The sequence below is a fragment of the Hemicordylus capensis genome, chromosome 1 (assembly GCF_027244095.1).
Source record: "Hemicordylus capensis ecotype Gifberg chromosome 1, rHemCap1.1.pri, whole genome shotgun sequence".
Lineage (NCBI taxonomy): Eukaryota > Metazoa > Chordata > Lepidosauria > Squamata > Cordylidae > Hemicordylus > Hemicordylus capensis.
The window spans coordinates 313,428,221-313,451,527 of NC_069657.1; the positions used below are offsets into that span (position 1 = coordinate 313,428,221).

At 42.3% G+C, this 23,307-nt stretch overlaps 1 protein-coding gene across 3 annotated transcripts in view; it reads left to right on the forward strand.

Moving 5' to 3' along the window:
• LOC128341074 (cytochrome b5 reductase 4) overlaps nucleotides 1-23,307 on the forward strand; it is a 64,951-nt gene that overhangs the window by 6,364 nt on the left and 35,280 nt on the right. For 2 of the 3 annotated variants that reach the window (XM_053287139.1, XM_053287137.1), the window contains exons 2-5: nucleotides 2,269-2,422; nucleotides 11,747-11,847; nucleotides 13,508-13,592; nucleotides 21,114-21,155. In XM_053287139.1, the coding sequence (XP_053143114.1) occupies nucleotides 2,269-2,422; nucleotides 11,747-11,847; nucleotides 13,508-13,592; nucleotides 21,114-21,155 (382 nt within the window). The remainder of the gene's footprint in view (nucleotides 1-2,268; nucleotides 2,423-11,746; nucleotides 11,848-13,507; nucleotides 13,593-21,113; nucleotides 21,156-23,307) is intronic. The other variant, XM_053287138.1, reaches the window with a different exon arrangement.

Genomic DNA, 23,307 nt, shown 5'->3' on the forward strand with positions numbered 1-23,307 from the left:
TGTGTAGGGATGTGCCCAAACCGTTGTTTGAGCACATTTTTACTTGGGGGTAGCTGTTCACTCATCGGGATCAAGACGGGCCCATGCCTCTCATGTAGCCCCTGCTGCCCAAAACAGTGCTCGAGCTATTTTGCAGTTCTATAGAACCAGGGGAGAGTATTTTATCCCCACGGCCTTAAAACCTTTTCAAGCAAAATCATTGGCACAGTTACTGTATGGTGCCCAATTGGGTCCTTACCCAGATCTGTCCCCCCTAGAAGTGGTGCAGTCTAAATTCTTGAGAGCAGTATTTCAGACACCCAAGTGTACCTCTAATGCGAGGCTCAGACTGGAGGCGGATCTCATTAGAGTTGAGGCCAGATGCTGGCAAATGGCGCTGTTTTATTGGCTGAGTTTTTTCCTCGGACACAGGGCTGAGCCACTTAGTGTTAGAGGATTCCTATCTGTTGACCTGGAAGTGTGCTCTGAACCAAAAGATGACCACTTTGGGCCTCGATCAGCCTGCCTTGCTTTTGCAAAGTTTGGAGACAGCCAGGAAGCTCATTAAACAGAGAATTGAGGATATTGAGAGACAAACAGATATAGCAAGGGTACCTGACTTTCAGAGCCAGGAATCAGTCAGATATAGTTTGGCCCCAGCATCCTATCTCACTGTATTGGAGCTGCCCCCACTTAGAAGAGTTTTTACCCTGGCAAGATGCAATGCCCTGCCTTCAGCCCTCTTAGAGGGCAGATATAGAGGGATTCCCTATGGGGAGAGGCTCTGCACATGTGGGGAGGGTAAAGTGGAAACCGTCACCCACGTGCTATTGGAATGTTTGTTCTATAGAGACCTGCGTCTCATTTACCCTTTGTTAGCTAAATGCCCAGGTCTTGATTCTCCTCAGATGATTGGTAGGCTGTTGGAAGGAAGTAGTTCCTGCACCACCAGACAGGTAGCTAAATTTTGTAGTGCAGCTCTCCGTTTGCGTAAGAGTTTAATAGAGGGAGAATAGGTGATGGATTTAAGGCCAGAGCAACTTTTGTAGCTATAATGCTCTGCTGGCCAATGGCCGTAATAAAATTGATGATGATGAAGCTATAATGTGGCTAACTGCAGGTATTGGTATCACCTGTATATCATCAGTAAACCTAACAACAAAATTTTCCCAAGCTCCTGAATTGTTTAACCCCTCTCAGATTTAGGAGTCGAGAAGGCAACTGTTTGAGTTTTGATTTGTGTGTAATAGTCTCATAAGTATGAAATACTGCTGCCTCCTTTTATTTTTAATTATGTATTTTTAGTAGTATTTTCAGTACCTTGATCTTTGCTGAGGAGGACTTATAAAATTTTATTTGGTTTTATTGTTTGTAGTAGAAGTTTGATTGTCTTCTCTTCTACATTTGTTTTAATCTCATGCTCGTCGCTGACCGAAATAAAGAGATTTAGATTTAGAGCACATTTTGGGAGTAGAAGGGAGCTTGAAGAAAGAGGAGAGCAGATCCTTACCTACCCTCTGCTGCCACATGCAGCTTCCTGTTGGGGCGGCACACATCCCTAGAAGCCCCGCATGGCGTCAGCATGCACATGGCATCTGCACATGCACAGGTGTCATCTGCATGGTCAGCACACAATGTGGGTCAGCAACGGGTGCTATGTACGTGCTGATGCTGCACGGGGCTTCTAGGGACGCACACTGTTCCAGCAGGAAGCTGCATAGGGTGGCGTTGAGCAGGAAAAGATCTGCTCTCTTCTTTCTTAAAATGCCCAGGCCCCGCTCCCAAAATGTTCTTGAACCATGGTTTGTGCACATCCCTAATTACATGTTTTACAAAAGTTCCTGCTAAGATGTTTTTGCAGTTAGTTAGGAGTCTGTGTTTTGATATCAGGATTTGATTGGAATATTTGACTTCACAAAAATTTCCCTTTTACTGCAGGGAATCTGATACCAGGTATTGGGGTGGCTTACATGCTAAATTTCTTGAATCACTCCCGTCCTCCACTTCAGGTTACCTATTTTGTGCTGTGCCTATAGTTTTATTACTTTTTAGTAAAAACAACACTGAAGAGGATGTTTGCTATTACCATAAAGCAGGGCTGCTCAACTTTGGCCCTTCCTGACTATTGGCCACTGTGGCTGGGGATTATGGGAGCAGTAGTCCAAAAACAACTGAAGAGCCAAAGTTGTATAGCCCTGCCATAGAGGGTGCCAAGACTTCAGACTTATTATTTGCTTTTTTGGTTTGCTAGTTTAATGTATTTCTCTGTCTCCTCTCATCCCTTTTTAGGTACCTTTAAAACCAGGGCGAAGTCTTATGGACTGGATTCGGTTAACTAAAAGTGGGAAAGATCTCACTGGTCTAAAAGGAAGATTAATAGAAGTGACTGAGGAAGAGCTTTCCAAACATAATAAGAAGGATGACTGCTGGATATGTATAAGAGGTGTGTTGTCCTTCTGTTGATGGTGTTTATGTGCATTTTGTCCAGTTTTGGTGATACTTTGTGCACTGAATTGTGGTAGGTGTTTGTGATCGTATTGAGACATAGATATGGTTTGGATGTGATGCTAAACCATGGCTTAGTGTTTTGTGAATGAGCCTTGTAAAGCTGCATTCTTGTGCTCTTCCCTCTCCTCCTTTGTCACATGCAGGAGGGGAGGGCAGCAGGAATTGCATGAGCAACAAATGTTTTTACTTTCAATGTGCTTGAAATGAGGGAGAACAGAACCTGAACTAAATATCAGACTGAACTTTTTTTTGTGAATTGGACAAAAATAATTATTTGATATTGCTTGCTCACCAAGACAGTAGACACGATTGCTCCCAAGCGTTCCCTCCGACCCGCTTCAAATTTGGCCCCTTGGTATTCGGAAGATCTACGGGGGCTGAAGCGGCAAGGTGGGCGACTGGAGCGCAAGTGGAGGAAGACTTGATTCGAATCTGACAGATTGCAACATAGAGCACATCTAAAGTTCTATGCTCAGGCAATGCGTGTGGCAAAGAGGCGGTTCTTTTCTGCCTGTATTGCCTCTGCAAGTTCACGTCCAGTAGAGCTGTTCAGGGTTGTCAGGGGATTAGTATCTGCTTCCCCCCCCCCCCCGAACCAGAATTTGGAGTCATCAGTTACCCGCTGTGATGTGTTTAAAGAGTTTTTCGCAGATAAAATCTCTTGGATTTGGGCCGACCTAATTGTGAAGACTCCACAATTAATTTGATGTCTGAGCTGGAGGTGCCCAACGACTCCTCTTATGTGATTCGACTGGATCGGTTTCAGTTTGTGGCTCCTGAGGATGTGGACAAGCTGCTTGGAGTGGTGAGGCCTACCACTTGTTCTCTTGACCCTTGTCCAACATGGCTTGTTTGATCTAGCAGGGAGGTTGTTGTAAACAGCCTGGTGGCAATCATAAATGCTTCTCTGAGGGAAGGCAGTATGCCTGCTTGTCTTAAGGAGGCAATCATTAGACCACTTCTAAAGAAGCCTGCATTAGATCCCTCAGAGTTGAGCAATTATAGGCCTGTTTCCAACCTCCCATGTCTGGGCAAAGTAATTGAGAGGGTGGTGGCCGAAACTGATTATCTAGACCCATTTCAATCTGGCTTTCGGGCGGGCTATGGGGTGGAGACCGCCTTGGTCGGCCTGATGGATGATCTCCAATTGGGAATTGTCAGAGGAAGTGTGACTCTGTTGGTCCTTTTAGATCTCTTGGCGGCTTTCGATACTATCGACCATCGTATCCTTCTGGAACGTCTGAGGGGGTTGGGGGTGGGAGGCACTGTTTTTAGTGGTTCTGCTCCTACATCTCAGATAGATTCCAGATGGTGTCGATTGGAGACTGTTGCTCTTCAAAATCTGAGCTTAAGTATGGTGTCCCTCAAGGGTCCATACCTTCTCCAATGCTTTTTAACATTCTAGATGAAACTGCTGGAAGAGATCATCAGGGGATTTGGAGCTAGGTGTTACCAGTATGTTGATGATACCCAGATCTGCTTCTCCATGTCAGCTTCTTCAGGAGCTGGCATATCCTCCCTAAATGCCTGACTGGAAGCAGTAATGGGCTGAATGAGGGAGAATAAACTGAAGCTGAATCCAGATAAGACGGAGGTACTTATTGTGCGAGGTCAGAACTCTAGAAACGATTTTGATCTGCCTGTTCTAGATGGGGGTCACACTTCCCCAAAAGGAACAGGTTCGCAGTCTGGGAGTACTTCTGGATTCACACCTCTCCCTGGTTTTTCAGGTTGAGGCGGTGGCCAGGGGTGCTTTCTATCAGCTCCGGCTGATACGCCAGCTACGCCAGTTTCTCGAGATCAATGACCTCAAAACTGTGGTACATCTGTTGGTAACCTCCAGACTTGACTCTTGTAATGCGCTCTACGTGGGGCTACCTTTGTGCGTAGTCCGGAAACTTCAGTTGGTTTAAAACACAGAAGCCAGGTTGGTCTCTTTGTCATCTCGGAGAGATCATGTTACTTCTTTACTGTTACACTGGCTGCCAATAGGTTTCCGGACAAAATACAAAGTGCTAGTTATGAAAGCCCTAAACGGCTTAGGTCCTGGGTATCTAAGAGAGCGTCTTCTTCATTATGAGCCCCACCGCCTATTGAGGTCATCTGAGGAGGTCTGTCTCCAGTTACCGCCAACCCGTTTGGTGGCTACACAGAGACGGGCCTTCTCAGTCACTACCCTGAGATTGTGGAATGTACTCCCTGCTGAGATATGATCCTCCCTATCTCTGGCAATTTTCAAAAAAACACCTGGAAACCCATCTTCTCACCCAAGCTTTCTCAGCTTACTAAATTTTGGGGTTTTAATATCTGGTTTATTTTAAAATTCAAAACCCAATTTTGAAGTTTTTAATCACTGTAATTGTTTAATTGTTGTTTTAAAATGTTTTAAAATTGTTAATTGTTATTTAAGTAAATATTGACTTCCCGCTCACCAATCAGCACGATTCATTAACTATACAAGTCAACCATTGCTATAGTAATTCAAAACATATATCCTACACATTGCAAACTCGATTTTACTCTACCCAAACAAACAAACAAACAAACAAACAAACAAACAAACAAACAAACAAACAAACAAATATTCTGAGTTGTCCTTTCTCCTCAAAGCTCTCTTCCTGATCAGGACTCCTATGCAATAGGTGAGCTCAGTACCAAAGGATCAGACACTGTACTCAAGCCCTATGGCAGAGAGTAGTGCACCCACTTTGCAACAAGTACTGGACTTTTTAAGCAATGAGAGGGAGAGAGCACCCAGTAATTAGATGTTACTTTTTTTTTTTAGTATTTTCTACACTGCACCTTAATTGGCTCCAAATGCTATATTTTGGGGATTTCTACTTTAAAAAAATTAGGTTGCAGCTTATGTTTGAGCTCCTGTTGTCATATGATACTTCAGGATCCTTACATGCTTTGTGTACTCTACTGTAGTGCTTTTAAAGAAGAATATGGGTGATATAAAATTCTTAAACAGAGGTATGGGTTACATGCAACTGCATTTCATGGATAATTTATAGCTAATAAAGCAACTTATCCCATTGTTTTCTTCTCTAGTTCTACTAAAATGCAATCCTGTTTTATATTTTCACTCTGTAAGACTTTTGGTTTAAGAAGTGGGGATGTGCATGGAAAGCCATTCCGTTCCGAACGGAACACAAATGCCTGTAATGTTCTGTCAGAACAGTCGGTTGTTCCAATGGAACAACTGCATTCCAAGTCAGAAGGTTCCATGCGCCATTTTGGACTCCCAAATGGCACTCTCCTGGCTTCTGCACACATTTGGCAGCCATTTGTGTGGTGGTGCTGACCACACAAATGGCTGTCATGCATGCACAGAGTCCAGGAGAGCACCATTTTGGAGTTCAAAATGGTGGCAAGAACATTTGGAATGTTCCGACTTGGATTGGAGTCGTTCTCTTCAAGCTCTGAACAGGCCCTTCATTTGAAGGGCATTCTACTCCGAGCTCTGAACAGGCCCTTCATTTGAAGGACATTCTGCTCTGAGCTTGGAACACTCGAACTGCACAGTATGTGCAACAACGTTAGATCAAACCAAGATGCAGCATTCTGATTCTAGCAGTAGCAAGTCAAATGCCTCTGAAAACCCACAAGCAGGACTTGAAGGTGATTGTCAACCCTGATTGATTGATTGATTGATTGATACTAGTATCTGGAATTTATAGATCTAAGCAATTGCTAGCTATTGTGTTCTCAGAAACATGGTGAAACAGCCATGGTTTGTCCCAGTAGCCTTTTGTATAACCTGAAATCTATTCTGTCTTTAGTACAATCTAATCAGTTACATCTACAGGGCATTTCTGGCACTTACAACTGCTGACTTTCAGGCTTTTTCATCGTGCCTAGCACTTTCTTTTTCTCCCCACTCCACCTTTCTTTTGCTTAATATCAGTTCTGAAGAAGAGTTCTATAGAACTTGAACACTTACTATTCTGTAGCATTTCAGTTGATAAAGGTACCTAATAAAGGTATTGCCCTACTGTGGCATTTGGGTTTTAAACTTCATTAAACTTCGTATAAATGATAGCCAGAAGCATATTTTAATAACAGTTGCACATATTCTCTAATTTGCACAATGTATTATGTGTTTGCTCTGAGTCATATGATCTAAATTAGTGTGTTTCAAGGTATGTATTATTTTTGCTTGTTGGTCTCTGTGTGGTGCTCGTATCATTCAGAGAGGTAAAGTACAGTAACATTTTCAGCTTCTGCTTTTCAGTGATGCTGTAAAGTGGAAGAGTGATGATGATATAACTTCACTTATATGCAGGGAGGAGAGCTGGTCTTGTGGTAGCAAGCATGACTTGTCCCCTTTGCTAAGCAGTGTCTGCCCTGGTTGCATATGAATGGGAGACTACATGTGAGCGCAGTAAGACATTCCCCTTAGGAGATGGAGCCACTCTGGGAAGAGCAGAAAGTTCCAGGTTCCCTCCCTGGCATCTCCAAGATAGGGCTGAGAGAGATTCCTGCCTACAACCTTGGAGAAGCTGGTGCCACTCTGTGTTAACAAAACTGAGCAAGATGGACCAACGGTCTCACTCAGTATATGGCATCTTCCTATGTTCCACTTGACTGCTTGGGAGTACCCTGCAGAGTAGAAATGACTAGATAGTGCATATGTGAAATTGCTGATAGAAGCAGCATATAATACTCCAAATCTGTCTAAATTTCTTCATATGCAGCATTCAGTAAGTTACGCTAGATGGCATTCTTGGCACACATCAGATGAGAAGCATTTCCAGATACACATATGTCAAAGGCATGGTTGTATTGTGCCATGGAGTATTTTAGATAAATATTCTATACTTTGGGGGGAACTAAGGGTGGACTTAGTCCCCCCATTGAGTTTCCACTCAGCCATGGTGGCTGAGAAGGCACAAGAGTCTTCTCAGCACCTGGACCTAGACACTGTGACTGGGTAGCAAAGGTTAGGGTGGGGAGTGGGAGGAAGGAAACCCTGAACTGAACTGCTCTAGGCAGCATGTGAAATGTGCACTAGATGGAGTAGCTGCAGCCGATCTGGGTGAACTTATCTTTCTCTAGAGTGAACATAAGAACAGCCCTGCTGGATCAGGCCCAAGACCCATCTAGTCCAGCATCCTGTTTCTCACAGTGGCCCACCAGATGCTGCTGGAAGCCACAGATAGGAGTTGAGGGCGTGCCCTCTCTCCTGCCATTATTCCCTTGCAACTGGTTCTCAGAGCCATCCTGCATTTGAGACTGGAGGTGGCCCACAGCCCTCCGACTAGTAGCCATTGATGGACCTCTCCTCCATGAAGTTATCCAAACCCCTCTTTAAGCCATCCAGGTTGTTGGCTGTCACCACGTCCTGTGGCAGAGAGTTCCACAAGTGGATCACGTGTTGTGTGAAAAAGTACTTCCGTTTGTTGGTCCTAGACCTCCTGGCAATCAATTTCATGGAGTGACCCCTGGTTCTTGGGTTATGTGAGAGGGAGAAGAATTTCTCTCGATCAACTTTCTCCACATCATGCATGATTTTATAGCCCTCTATCATGTCTCCCCGCAGTCGTCTTTTTTCTAAATTAAAAAGCCCCAGGTGTTGTAGCCTTGCCTCATAAGAAAGGCGCTCTAGGCCCCTGATCATCTTGGTTGCCCTCTTCTGCACCTTTTCCAGATCTACAAAGTCCTTTTTAGATGTGGTGATCAGAATTGTACGCAGTACTCCGTGTGGTCGCACCATCATTTTGTATAAGGGCATTATAATATTAGCCGTTTTATTTTCAGTCCCCTTTCTAATGATCCCTAGCATTGAATTTGCCTTTTTCACAGCTGCCGCACATTGAGTCTACACTTTCAGCGAACTGTCCACCACGACCCCAAGATCCCTCTCCTGGTCTGTCACCGACAGCTCGGATCCCATCAGCATATACTTGAATTTGAGGTTTTTTGTCCCAATGTACATCACTTTACACTTGCTAACATTGAAATGCATTTGCCATTTTGTCGCCCACAACCCAAGTTTGGAGAGATCCTTTTGGAGCTGCTCACAATCCGTTTTGGATTTCACTACCCGGAAGAGTTTGGTATCATCTGCAAATTTGGCCACCTCGCTGCTTACCCCTGCTTCTAGATCATTTATGAATAAATTAAAAAGCACCAGTCCCAGTACAGATCCCTGGGGGACCCCACTTCTTACTTCCCTCCATTGTGAAAACTCTCCATTTATACCTACCCTGTTTCCTGTCTTTCAGCCAGTTAGCAATCCCCACATGTACTTGTCCCCTTATCCCATGGCTGCTAGGTTTCCTCAGGAGTCTTTGATGAGGAACTTTGTCAAAGGTTTTTTGGAAGTCCAGGTATACTATGTCAACTGGATCACCTTGATCCACATACTCGTTGACACTCTCAAAGAAGTCCAAAAGCTTGGTGAGGCAAGATTTACCTTTGTGGAAGCCATGCTGGCTCACTCCCAGCAGGGCCTGTTCTTCTAGTGTCAGTATCTGGCCACCTGGCAGAGAAGTTCACAGTATCAGACGGAGCTGCAGAAACAAGATACGGCTCGGACACAGTTCTTCGTTATCGGGCCTGGCTGCAAGCTGTCGACACGGAAGTTGACAAACATTGCTTTCCAGCAGTGAATAGAAAGCTGGTGACATAATTTATAGTACAAGCCGAGAGCTCCCAGCTGGCAGGAATTCAAGGCTTATCAGCCCTCTGCAAGAGGCATTTACTCCTCCTGATAGTTTCAAGCTGAGTTCTTTGCCTTGTAATACTCCTCTGTTGTGGAGTCAGTGGAGGTTGCTTGCATAGCTCCTCTTCTGATTGGTCCGTCACAGTTTCTGCTGTCTCAGGTTGTTGTGCCTGCTCTGAATCATCTGCCTCAGCTGTTTCTTGGAAACTGACAGCCGGGCTCTGCCCCTCAGACACCCTGGCATTGGCTGAAAAGTTGACAGCTTCCCCTTCCTCCTCGCTGTCTGAGATCGAGAACGTGACATCTAGGTGCTTTACAATTTTATCCTTGAGGATGCTTTCCATCAATTTGCCTTGAATGGATGTTAGGCTAACCAGCCTGTAATTTCCCTGATTGCCTTTTGAGAAACAAGTGTTGCCACCATGGAGGGAATCCTGCAGAGGGAGGAAAGACACTGACTGGGCATTGTATTTGCTGAGGGTATAGCCCACAGATGCTCTACCTTGAGTCTTTCATCCTGACAGTTGTGAAAAAATATCTTGCCTCGATCATGCTAATTCAGTAGTGGATTGGACAGTATGTTACGTATGTTTCCTGGTTTCCAGTAGGAGTGCCAGTGTATACCTAGAACTATTCCATGTGTAAATGCTTACCCATTCATTTTGTCCATACACATGAAGCTGTCTCCTCTGAATTGAGTGCAGAACCTCCACATTCATATGAATAAGTGTATATTTGGCTCTGGATTGAGCGGCTTATATTTTGTATTACAACCCACAAATGTTGGTTGGCCTACTTCCCAGTAGGCTTATGAGATGACCTGACATTCTCTGTGTGTGCGTGCGCATGTGTGTGCGTCCCACACCATCAACTTCACAATGTCTGGACCAATTTGAACCAAATCGGGTACAGTTGTAGGGACACATTGAGACACCTCAACAGCGTAGTTTGTGAGGATATTATCCACCCCAATTCAAGATGACGGACACGTCATTGTTTGAGATACAGGTGGGATAACTTGTGGACTGTCTAGCCGATTTGAACCAAATTTGGCACAATTGTAGTGAGAGACATATGGGGACGCCTCAAGGGGTCTGGGTTACCTTGGAGAGCAACTCCTTCTGCATGATCTCCACTGCACATTAAGGTCATCTGAAGAGGTCTGTCTCCAGTTACCACCAGTACATCTGGTGGTGACTCGGTGGTGAGCCTTTTCTGTAGCTGCTCTTCGGCTGTGGAATGCACTCCCAGCAGAAATTTGTAGCTTCAGTTCATTGTTGGCCTTCAAGAGCGTTTAAAACCAGCCTGTTTGATCTGACCTTCCAGGGTTTTAAAACTTGTAAATGTTTTAATTGTTAATGGTTTTAAACAGTTTTAAATTTTGTTTTGTAATGATTGTTTTTAAATGATTAATTCATTGGTTTTATCTTTGCTGCTGTGAAGTGCCCTGAGCTGTTTGGATAGGGCAGTATATAAATGTACTGAATAGAATAAAAGAAATAAATGATGTAGTTTGTGATGATGGCATCATCAGTTCAAGATGGTGGGCACATGAACGTTTGAGGAGCAGGTGGGTTAACTTGTGGACCATCTGACTGATTTGAACTAAATTTGGTACAGATGTAGTGAGTGACACACAGGGACACCTCAATGGTATAGTTTGTGATGATGTCATCCACCCCAGTTCAAGATGGCAGAAGTGTAAATGTTTGAGGCACAAGTGGGCAAACTTGTGAACCACCTAACGGATTTAAACCCAATTTGCTACAGCTGTAAGGACACATAGTGATGGCTCAAGGGTGTAGTTTGTAATGTTATCCACACTGATTCAAGATTGCATACCCATGAACATTTTTGAGGTGTAAGTGGGAATCGCTTTGGACCAAATTTCATACAGTTGTAGAGACACATAGGGACACCTCAAATGCATTGTTTGTGATGTCATCCACCCCAATTCAAGATGGCGGACATTTGAAGCATAAGTGGGCTAACTTGTGAACTGCCTAACTGATCTGGACCAGATTTAGTCCAGTTGTAGGGACAGTGAAAGAAAAGTAGGCTGATTAGTTCTTATTAGAACAACTTTTTATTTTATTTTCCAGATTTGTAGACTGCCCCAAATGTCTGTCTCTGGATGGTTTACAACAACATAAAACGGATTAAACAGTATTTAACATCTTGATCTTACAGGCACCTCAAAAGCCTGTATCTTTGGCTTGTCAAAAGAATTTGTAGAACTTATATCCTATCTTTTGCCACAAGTAGTTTCAAGGCACCTTACAACAATAGTAAAACCAATAAAATCCAGTATCAGGCAACAGTAAAACCAAATTATCAACAGGGCTTAATCGCCAAAATATAAAATCTTGCATTTCTTTAATACTCTGCCTAACTCTGGCTTTACCTGCTACTTCCTAATATAACATTATCATCTTATTTGTGGAATATAATCTGTTTAATCATACAGCTATTATTTTAACCTGTATTATTAAAAGGGCCAGTTTATATAGGTTTAGCAATATTTTATTTGAAGGAAAGTCTGCATATTTTAATTTGACTCTTAAAAATAATTACTACTTTACTTTGCAGGTCTTGTATATAATGTCACACCATATATGGAATATCATCCTGGTGGTGAGGATGAATTAATGAAAGCAGCAGGAACTGATGGCACAGATCTGTTTGATCAGGTAAAAACCATGCAGGAGGTACTCGGTTAATAAAAAACTTAATCTAAAAATTGTACTGCCTGAGGAACAAAATTGCTATTCCATTTTCTGTTTGTGTGTTACATTACTATGGATAATAGGATTAACCTTCAGTCATAACATGAGAACAAAATTAAATTATTCTAGTAGTTTAGTTTTATTTTTGAAGCATTTAATTAACTTTATATTGCATACTTGTGTGTTGATGACATGAGTAAAAATTCAACACAGTATTCACTTGAGTTGGAAACTTAGCTTCAAGTCTACATGTTTATCTTGTCCCTATTTTTAGCCTGTGTATTTAAAAACAAAAAATCTGCAATTTTAAGTCAATAATTCCAGAAACATCAATGCTTTTTGGATAATGGGTAAGTTCACCCCAGAAACGCAAGATTTGCTTTTTATGAACCAAAGAGAAATATAACGATATCTCCCAAAAAGAGATAATAAAATATGCTTTTTAATACAGTTGGTTGGCTTAGATGTAGTGAGTGGGTTACATGTCTGGTTGTGCAGAAGCAATATTGATATACTGAGGTGTCGCTGGGCAACATCCAGACTTTTACTTATTTATTTTTTAACACACTTGAATACCACCCAGTACTTATATCTCTGGGTGGTTCACAATAAAATATAAATTAAAAAACAATTATAATGTTAAAACATTAAATTTAAAAATTGAACACAATGTTAAAACTATTAGTCATGCTTAAGTCTTATTGAAATTAATGTGACCTCAGTTAGTTCATGACTGACTTGTCTCTGATTTAAGTGGTGTTTCGTCATGATGACTGAGTAAGTAATGCCTGGATATTACTCACTGGCTGACATACTGCACAAGGGAAGGTGGGTGGTTAGGAACATAGGAAGGTGCCTTATAGCAAGTCAGACAACTTGTCCGACTTGCTCAGTATTGTCTACCCAGACTGTATTCTCTAACGTTGTAGGCAGGAATCTTTCTCAGCCTTATCTTGACGATGCCAGGGAGGGAACTTGTTGCAACCTTTTACTCTTCCCAGAGCGGCCCCATCCCTTGAGGGGAATATCTTTACAGTGCACACACACACATAGTCTATTCATTCAAATGCAAACCAGGATCGAGCCTGCTTAGCAAAGGGGGCAATTCATGCTTGTTTCCACAAGACCATATTGCCTCCTGATTGGAGCACTGCTCAAACCTCTGTGTGTGTGTGTGTCATCACCACTAATGGGGCTGTACTGCATGGCAGCAGTGCTCTGTCATAAGCAATGCACGAATGCAGTTGTGTGACACTCATTGTATTGCATTGGAAGTAATGGGTCTTAAGTTGTGCGGCTGCATCACGGAGCACTTGCAACAGAGTTCTGCTGCCCTGCAGTGCAGCCCCATCACCGGTGCTCACACTCCCATGGGGTCCGGGGTGCTCCAGCTGCCTGTATAAACTTGCGTAGTATGTCAGCCAGTGTCTTCAAAGGACTTAGAGTGTAATGTAGTGGCATAGATTTCATCTCTTCAGCAGCTTAAAGGTTTTTATTGTTCTGCCACTTTTTAATTGATGAAAAAAAATATAACTGTGTTTAATTGTTTTGTAAACCACCACAAGACATTGGTATGTGGCAGTATAGAAATGTAATAAATAAAGTGCTGTTTCTTTACATGCAGGTTCATCGCTGGGTCAATTACGAATCTATGTTGAAAGAGTGTCTGGTTGGAAGAATGGCACTCAAGCCTGTTGCTTCTTTCAAAGGTATGTCCTATATATCAATACAATCAGAGGAGCTATAATTAATACCTTGTAGGAAGTTTCAGAACAGATGTTTCGGAACCCTTTGGTATCCAGATGTGGTCCCCAAAGCCCAAGATTGAAAAATATAACTCTGAACCCATTGTGATCAGTGTTTTGTATTGTATAGGACAAAATTGTGTTTGCCACAAAGCGTATACATGATGGGGAGTTGTAGCCGATCCTAGCTCTCGGCATGATAACTGGATTTACAAACATGTTTATCGCATTACATTTTGTATGTATAGGTGTACACTGAGAACACTTAGAATGTGTAATGTGTGAATTGGCCATTAGTATTGTCCAAGATGAATTAGATCCTTGAATCCTTAATGCCAATCTCAAAACCCACTAAATGACTGCTTAGGGCTTTCTCCTTGTTTAACTCTTGGCAGAATTAAGTTAACTAGATGAACCTGCGCAGATGATCTGTGCTCCTAGTTCTCCCTGTCATCCCCCCCCCCACCTTGCTACATCCCCAGTCCGTTCTCCTCCCCCCCCCCTTCAGCCCCAGTCTGTTCTGTGTTTGGCTTTCCTTTCCCTCCCTGCCTTGCGGTTTTCCTTACCGGCTGGCATGGCTGGCGCTTTCCTTCCCGCCCAGGCTGGGCTGCAGGAGCTTTCCCTCCCAGCCAGCAGGCCACTGCTGCCATTTTCTCCCTGTCGCTATCCCCCAGGCAGCTGCTCGCAAACTCTCTCAAGAGCTGCCATGCATGGGATTAGCGACAGGTACGTTTAGGAGAATTATATACATAGAAGATAGATGTACACAACAACTGTTTCTGAACCCTTTGGTACCCAGATGTGGTTCTCAGAAGCCTGAGCCCCAAGTGATGTTGCAATATTATTAAACATTTATTTGAAATGAGTTGCTAAACCTGGCATCCATACTGCTGACCTCCTTCTAAGATGGTGGCAGCTACATAAGACTGCAGCAGCAAATGGAAAATGGCTCTAGCTGTAAATTCAATTAAATCTTCAGTGAGATTTGCAAGGTGCAGGATGATACGGGGGGGGGACCTTTAAGGCCATTGGGAGCAGCTAATTTCTTTCACTTGGCCATATTAGAGGTGTAGAAGAGTTAGTTAAGGCAACTTTAAATGCCAGTGTAATCCTGTAGAAATGTGTTAAAACCTTGAAATGGAAAGAGAGAAATCTCTGAACTGAGATTAATCCTGAAAATTGAAGATGTAGCAATAAGGGGAAGCAGGATGAACTAAGGGCGCAGATGGTATGTACAGGTTCAGCTAGTTGCCTTAATTCTGCCAAGAGTGAACATTAAACAACATTCTAGGAAAGAAAGGGAAGCTGTTGGAAGGCTCTCTTTCAATTCTGGCATGCATGCTCCAGTGGTGGCAAGTCCCAGTCTGCCCCACTAGCTTTAAAGAGAACACACTGGAGCCAACGCCTGCTACCCATCCTGGTCCTCCAGGCAAGCCTTTTCTGTGTTGGGAACCAGGACAAGGTGGCTGAGGGGAAATAGATCCCTTCAAACATTCTTTAGAACAATGAAAGCCCCACTCAAGGTGTTCTGGAGATAAAGTTGAACACTTGAGGTTGTCTGATTCATTTTTGGGTCAAGCAGCCTTCAGCTTGGCTATCGCTGCACCAGAGTGGATTTTTGCTTGATCTGTAAAGGAGAAATAGAAAGTGAAGGTGAACACGGTAGTCTCAACAAGATCTGAGACCAGTTGGGCACAGTGGGGGCAAGGCACTTGCAAAATCCTTGGCTCATCTGGCAGCTGTTCAAGAATCGACATGGCCCATTCAAGAATCGACATGGCCATATGCTAAACCCAATCTTTGCAATGCATCATCATTTTTATCTTTCCCTTTGAGTGTTCATATCCCCCCCCCCAATAGATATTGTAGTTCAGGCTGTTGCATGTTGTTTATAGCCTATAATGGCTCTTGATTTGTGCCTAATAAGATATTAATATTGTGTGTGCTGCAGGAAGAGCCCTTGATTTCCACCTCCCTGGTGTCTGGTACTAGTTTGCCTTGTTAAACTCTGATTGTAAATAGACTGGTAGATTTGCTGCCAATCTTATGTGCTGTAGGTATTGGATGAAATGGGATGTGGGCCAGGACAATGGTTGCATCCCATTGTGGGATGTTTTGTTTAATGTTTTTTCAGCTAGTTGATTTAGTAAGGCTACCTCCAGCTTTGACTGCAATTGCCAAAACACAAAACATGGCAGCTAAGTTTTTACGGGTATCTTTATTTACCAACTATACTTTGGCACTTTTCAGTTATCTGATCTATAAAGCAGTTCACAGCATTAAATTCTTCACAACAATGTAACTGCAAGGTACAGTTAATTAAACAATAAAACCAATGCAGTCTGAACCAATTCAATAGTCAACAGACCAACAGTACTTGAATCAATTCTCAATGTTCTCAGTAAACTGGGGTGTCATTTTCAAACATTTTATCCCAGGATAACTCATAGCCAAAGATGTCTTTATTTTGTCCTTATGGCTAAGGGTTTTTGTCATTCATAAGCATTCTTGGCTCTAGATGTGGAGGTAGCCTTGGACTGTATAGAATGGCTTTTTAGAAAAAGCACTTTGTCTTTTAAAATGGTGTGTGTGTGTGTACACGTGTGTATATATACACACAGACAATTAAGGCCGACTATAATTCTCTTGGGACTGCATAACTGCAAATTACAATCTTTATTCTTAAATAGTGATATGCAACAAATCTGCTCCCTGCCACCATTGCTCTTTGCCTTGGCAATATCAATTTATTTAAAATATGTATATTTCACCTTTCCAAAGTTCTAATGGCTATCTCCATTAGAAACTTTATTTATAAAGGAAATACAAATGGTGGTAGACAAAACACCCCCTCAAACACCAAGCCACTCTTCTCTCTCTCTCCAACCGTTGCCATACCTAATTTCTCTTTCTCCAAGCCTTTCTTTTTCTCTCACCAAGACGCTGAACAATTCCCTTCTCTCTCTCTCTGTTGCCAAGCCTTGCCATCCAATCCCCCCCTTCTCTCTCTCTCTCTCCCTCCCTCCCCCCCGCCTGCCCCCCCCAACAAAAACAAACGCAGGAAGATTGGACTTAGAATAGCTAGTGAACTCTCTGAAGCAGAGAGCTCCAATCCCTCCTCCCCCTAATTTCCTGTTTTGAGCTTACTGGCTGGAACAGCCTGATCATCAAGCTTCTCCAGCCAGTCTGATTGCTAGGCCTGGCCCTGGCCCTGCCCCAAAAGGCTGTAGAAATTGGGGTAGAAAAAGACAGTTCCTTTTGCCTTCAGGGGCTATATTTTCAACTGATTTTTACTTCCTTGAGTGGGCGATGTCAGGAGCAGCACACTAGGTTTCAGAAGCTGGAGCAGCTTGTTTAGCAGCTGTCTTGTTTTTTAAATTTTATTGATTGATTTGATTGATTGCATTTATATGCCGCCCTATATAAAATCTCAGAGCAATTTTCAATTGTACAGCCAGGAAATTACAGGCATGGGGAGGAGGGGCTAGAGAAGGTTTCCTGCTTGAAAGAGTTCTCTGGCTGCTGGGAAGTCTAACATTCGGCTGAATCCTGTGTTTGTTTTTGTTTGTGGGAGGGAGGGTGGGTGGGTATAGCCCCCCCGCATCCTTACTGGCCAGCTGCCCTTGCCTACAGTGCACATTTGGAGATTACTGTTTCCTCTTTAAAGATAGCCATTAATGTCCTATGACTAAAAGCTGTGCAGACAGTGCAGAAAGGCTGAACAACCAGTGCTATCTTGAGCTTCAGATCATGTTCCCTCTAATTTTTTTCCATCTGTGCACAGAATGAGTTTGTTCTGGGGCCTTCCTGATTCAACCTGAGCGGGATCTAAAATGAACTGAGCAGACATCAAAAAACGTTTATGTGCACGAACATGCGTTCACCTTAGAAGGGATACTGCTTTAGATATTTTACTTACTAGAAATCATACTTCTTCATTTGATCTAGTGTTTTTTTTTTTGAACTTCAGTAACACCCTAATTCTAAAGGTGTTTATATTTATTACATTTTAATGCCTTCTTCCTTCAAGGAGTATACTAACGCCGTTAGTTTCCTACATCATTATTGCCGCCTACTATCTCAATTGAGTACCAAGGTTAACGTCATTCTAATTGTAAAATGGACACACATGGGTAATGTGTTCATGCCACAAATACTTGGTCATGAATCATAGGGCTAAAACATCCATCCAAAACTGGGGTGTGTGCTACAAATTTAATCAATTGGAAGCTCTTTTTTAGAAGGTCTTTTTTAGAAGGTAATGTGGAGGTTCTGGTCAAGTTTGGTTGTCCTAAAATGTTTTATTTAGTATATTTCTATACTGTACTTTACCAAAAAAATCCCTGAGTGGTTCACAATCTCCCCAACCCCACCACATAAAGTTCTATGAACTTGATCATACAACTGCTTATACTAACTCTGAATTGTACACCATAAACAAGTTACAGCTCCAATATGGTTGAAAGTAATACCTCAGGTTAAAATGATAAATGAATACATCATTTTAAAATGATAAAGTTATGGTAACTAGAGGGGTTGAATTCCTCATGGTGCAAAAAATCTCATGAGATTTGCTTCTGCAACAGTGCTTACTATATTGCTCTTGATATGTAAAACCAGATGGTTGATCATTATATCGACTTTGCAACTAGGTGCGGGTTCTCTTTAAAAATGGATATTAAGTAACAAGCTTTTTGTTAGCATTGGCAGATGTTTTAATGCTTAACAGCATCCGCTCTGTGAGGAGTTCATTTAAAAGGCACTGTTGTAGGTTCCTCTCTGCCTGCCTCGTCAGCTCAACAGATTGAACCCAGGGGACTGGATAATGATGATGATATTAGGTGCTTTTGGTATTACTGGAATCTATACTATGAACATTACAAGACTGAGTAGCTTTCTCACTGCATAGAAATAGCAGAAGCTAAATAGTGTGGCACTCTTTAAGTACAACAAAACATTTTCAACACGGAATTGTCTTGGTTGAGGTATATCACTTTTATGTGACTAAAAGAACATAAAAGAACTGGCTTCCTGAGATGAATTTCAGGTTGTGAGTGACGCATGGTCTAAAGCTGAAAAAATAAGTGCTCTACGATGAATCTCCTGCTTGCTCCAGAGCACTTCCGTGCAGTCTTCTGACTCAGTGACTTCTTGCTCACTGTGAGAAGCTAAGAGCTGCCTTTCCCCCACTCCTCGGTTCTTGCAGCATATAACCTTATTTTTAAACTCTTTTGCTCAGTAAGAAAATAGGTTTTATTTAGCCCGCCTTCAAACCAGGAATGTGGAATTTATATTTAATGTAATTGGCATGGTTCAGAACCCTGCTTTAATGTATTTGTCACGTTCTAATGATATGAAATAGCTTCTCCAGTTTCGACTTGCATCAGTCAGCTGCTTATATACACCTGCATTTCATTTAAGATACCTATTATTAGTTACGGGTTTTCTTGCCTTTTAGAAAGATCATTCCTTCTAATTCAGCTATTTATCTCCTCCACCTTCATTTCAAAAACAGTTGCAATTTCAAACCGTACATTGGACTCAAGAAAAAAATAGCTAATATAATTTGTGCTAAATAGATTGGGAATACATTAAAGAGATTTACATTGCACATGTTCAAGAGCTTATGTGCACTCAGTAGGAGTAAAACATAATCCTGCTGTATCAAGCCCAAGGCCTATTTTGTCCAGCATTCACACGGTGGCCACCCAGATGCCCCTGAGAAGCCCACAGGCAAGAGGTGAAGGCATGTCCTCTCTCTTGCTGTTGCTCCCCTGCAACTGGTATCGAGAGGTATCATGCTTCTGAGGCTTAAGGTGGCCCATGGCCACCTGACTAGTAGCCATTGATAGACTTGTCCTCCATGAATTTATTTGTTTGTTTACATTTATATCCCGCTCTTCCTCCAAGGAGCCCAGAGCGGTGTACTACATACTTAGGTTTCTTCTCACAACAACCCTGTGAAGTAGGTTAGGCTGAGAGAGAAGTGACTGGCCCAGAGTCACCCAGCTAGTATCATGGCTAAATGGGGATTTGAACTCAGGTCTCCCTGGTCCTAGTCCAGCACTCTAACCACTACACCACGCTGGCTCCACTTTCTCTAGTCCACTTTCTCTGCACTTTCTCTAGTCCATGCATAATTTTATGTACCTATATCATGTCTCCCCATAGTTGCCTCTTTTCCAAACTAAAAAGCCCCAGATGTTGTAGCCCTGCCTCATAAGGAAGGTGCTTCAGGCCCTTGCTCATCTTGGTTGCCCTCTTCTGGATCTTCTCTGGTTTTATGTCTTCCTTAAGATACAGTTACCAGAACTGTGTGTAGTACTCCAAATGTGGCATACTATAGATTTTTATAAGGGCATTATAATATTAGCATTTTTATTATCAATCCCCTTATTAATGCTCCCTAACATGGAATTTGCCGTTTTCACAGCAGCCACGCACTGAGTTGACACTTTCAAAGAGCTGTCCACCATGACCTCAAGATCTCTCTCCTGGTCAGTCATTGACAGCTCAGATCCCATCAGTGTATATGTGAAATTGAGGGGCTTTTTTTGCCCCAATATCCATCATTTTACACTTGCTTACATTGAACCTCGCCATTTTTTCGCCTACTCACCTAGTTTGGAGAGATCCTTGTGGAGCTCTTTATAATCTGTTTTGGATTTCACAACCTTAAATAGTTTAGTGTCGTCTGATAATTTGGCCACTTTACTGCTTACCCCAACTTCTAGATCATTTATGAAAAAGTTAAATAACTCTGGTCCCAGTACAGATCCCTGTGGGACCCCACTTCTTACTTCCCTCCATTGTGAAAACTGTCTGTTTTTTCCTACTGTTTCCTGTCCTTCAACCAGTTACTGATCCACACATGAACCTGTCCCCTTATCCCATGATTGCTAAGTAAGATTTGCTTCTCCAACTCCAGGTCACTCTCAGTGTTTTGATCTGGAGGGCAATAGCATGTCCCTAGTAACACATTTCCTTTCAGTCCTTGTGTTGTCACCTGTAATGATTCTATGGAGAACTTCAGTCCTCTTAGGCATTCTAGTTGTTTGGATTCTACCCCTTCTCTAATATAGTTTGCGAATCCTTCTCTAGTCCTCCAGTCCAAAGCACTTTGTGCCATCACACCTGCTTGCAGTATTTAGTTTTGTGGACAAAACAACTCATTCCTTTCCCCCACAGCAGTCCCCTGTACTTCCCAAAAAGATTAAGGATTAGGGTACCTTCCAGTGGTGGGGTGGGGGGATGGAATGAGGCAAGGGGGCTGCAGGGGGGAGGGGCCTTGCTGATCCAGCCCTCCATTCCTTTAATACTGATTTTTTGCATACCTACTAGTACTTTCTCTATTTTATTTCATTAACCCTTATTTGCTTCCTATGTATAGTAAATATTATTTTTGCCTGAATGTTTCCATATTGTATCATAACAGTGGGGGTTTTCTGTCATCATGATCACGGCACTTTTCTTGAATACTTGCAGAGACTTGCCCCACTGTATCTGAAGAAGAGAGAGTCTTAAATGGTAAGTCTTAATGCTAACGGTATCCAAAATCTCTGTTCTCTTTTAAAAAAATATTTTTAATTAAAATAAAATAAATATAAAATAAAATAAAAATAAATAAGAGATGTACAATTCAGTCTTGGAAGTCCTACTTTGATTACTTGACCAAATGCAGGACTCTTCACTTCCAGCCACAAAATCTTCCATGTGCCACAAGCAGAGAGCTAGCTGATGCACAGTAGAAAGTTATTTGCAGAGAGCTTTAGGCAGCTTAAGTAAGAGAACCAAGTCCCATGCTGCCAAGTACGTAGTGGGTGAGCAGGCAGAATCAAGGTAGGGTGAGTCTGCTGGAAGTGAACTATGACTGTCTTGATCCTGCTTGCTTGAACTCAAGCAGGGATAGTCATACAACTGATAATTCCTGTATCAAATTCTCACATCATCCCTGCTGCAGGAGAAGTGAAATGTCACCAGCATTAGCAGCCAAGACTTCTGCAGTGATTAACATGCTAGAAAACTTATCTTGTGGTTCTGCAATAGTAGCTGTCAGAACTCCAGAAAATTACAACTGCCAATCTGTAGATGTTAACTTCTTGATAAAGGGGCTAATTCTGTCATAGCCTCTTCTTGCTTTAGCTCAGTCCCTTCATTCCTCATTCTAAAAATACCAGTATAGCTAGAGAGAGATCTCACCTTTGACCTTTTTTTCACATCTCAGTCCCTTCACTCCTCATCTTAATGACAATATTCTTGACTTCCCTTTTTTTTGCCTATCTGTTTTCACATCATCTTCCTTAAATGCCACTTTGATACTGAGGTCCACATAGATTGATTTTCTAGTGGGGAAACCCACATGAAGCAAACTATCAGAAATGTGGTGTTTATGTGCATAAATGAGACAATGTGATGATGATTCTGTATCTGTGTTCAAGTTTCTAGCCAATAGGGTTCTTCATTGTTGCTTGCTGCAGAAGAAATCCTAGTAATTGTAGCCATTTTCTTTTTTCATCTATACACCACAGGTTGATCTATATGTGGCAAACTTCAGAACAACTTGCAGGATAGATCTGAATAATTTACAAAAAACATCTCGGTTCTGCTAAAGCTGGTGCTAATGTCTAACTGGAAGTTCATGCTGCTTAATCTAGTAGCATGAGGAGAGCTGGTCTTGTAGTAACAAGCATGACTTGTCCCCTTAGCTAAGCAGGGTCTACTCTGGTTGTTGTTGTTGTTGTTATTATTTTATTAATAATAATTCAGTTTCTATACCGCTCTTCCAAAAATGGCTCAGGGCGGTTTACACAGAGAAATAACAAATAAATAAGATGGATCCCTGTCCCCAAACGGCTCACAATCTAAAAATAAACATAAGACAGACACCAGCAGCAGTCACTGGAGGTACTGTGCTGGGGGTGGATCGGGCCAGTTACTCTCTCCCTGCTAAATAAAGAGAATCACCATGTTAAAAGGTGCCTCTTTGTCAAGTTAGCAGGGGTTACATATGAATGGTTGCATATGAATGCGAGACTACATGTGTGAGCACTGTAAGATATTCCTCTTAGGGAATGGAACCGCTCTGGGAAGAGCATCTAGGTTCCAAGTTCCCTCCCTGGCATCTCCAAGATAGGGCTGAGAGAGATTCCTGCCTGCAACCTTGGAGAAGCCACTGCCAGTTTGTGTAGACAATACTGAGCTAGATGGACCTATGGTCTGACTCAGTATATGGCAGCTTCCTATGTTTCTAGCCACAACTTAATTTAGACTGTAATCAGGGATTATTATTATTTATTTATTTTGGTAATCCATTCCTACCCAATAGAATGGCTACAAATTGATTGTTTCCTATGGGATTGACTGGCTGCCTTTAAAAAAAATAAAACTCCTAGTCTTCTATCATTTTAGCTCATGGATAATTGTATCTTGCTGAAAGTTTCAGGTAAAGAAGCAAAGTTGGATCTTCTGTGCCTTATCACCAAGAGTCTAGAGTCTTAGATGTTATTCTTTCCCCCGCTTCATTCATGCCATTTCTCCCCCACCCCAAGTGGATCATTTCACACAACTGAACAAACTACCATTTGTTTGGTTAGAAACAATGCTACTTGGTGCTTAAGTGGTATTATAGCATGCAGCATCTTTTTTTAGCTTCAGCAGGTCTACCTGCTGTGCCCCTACC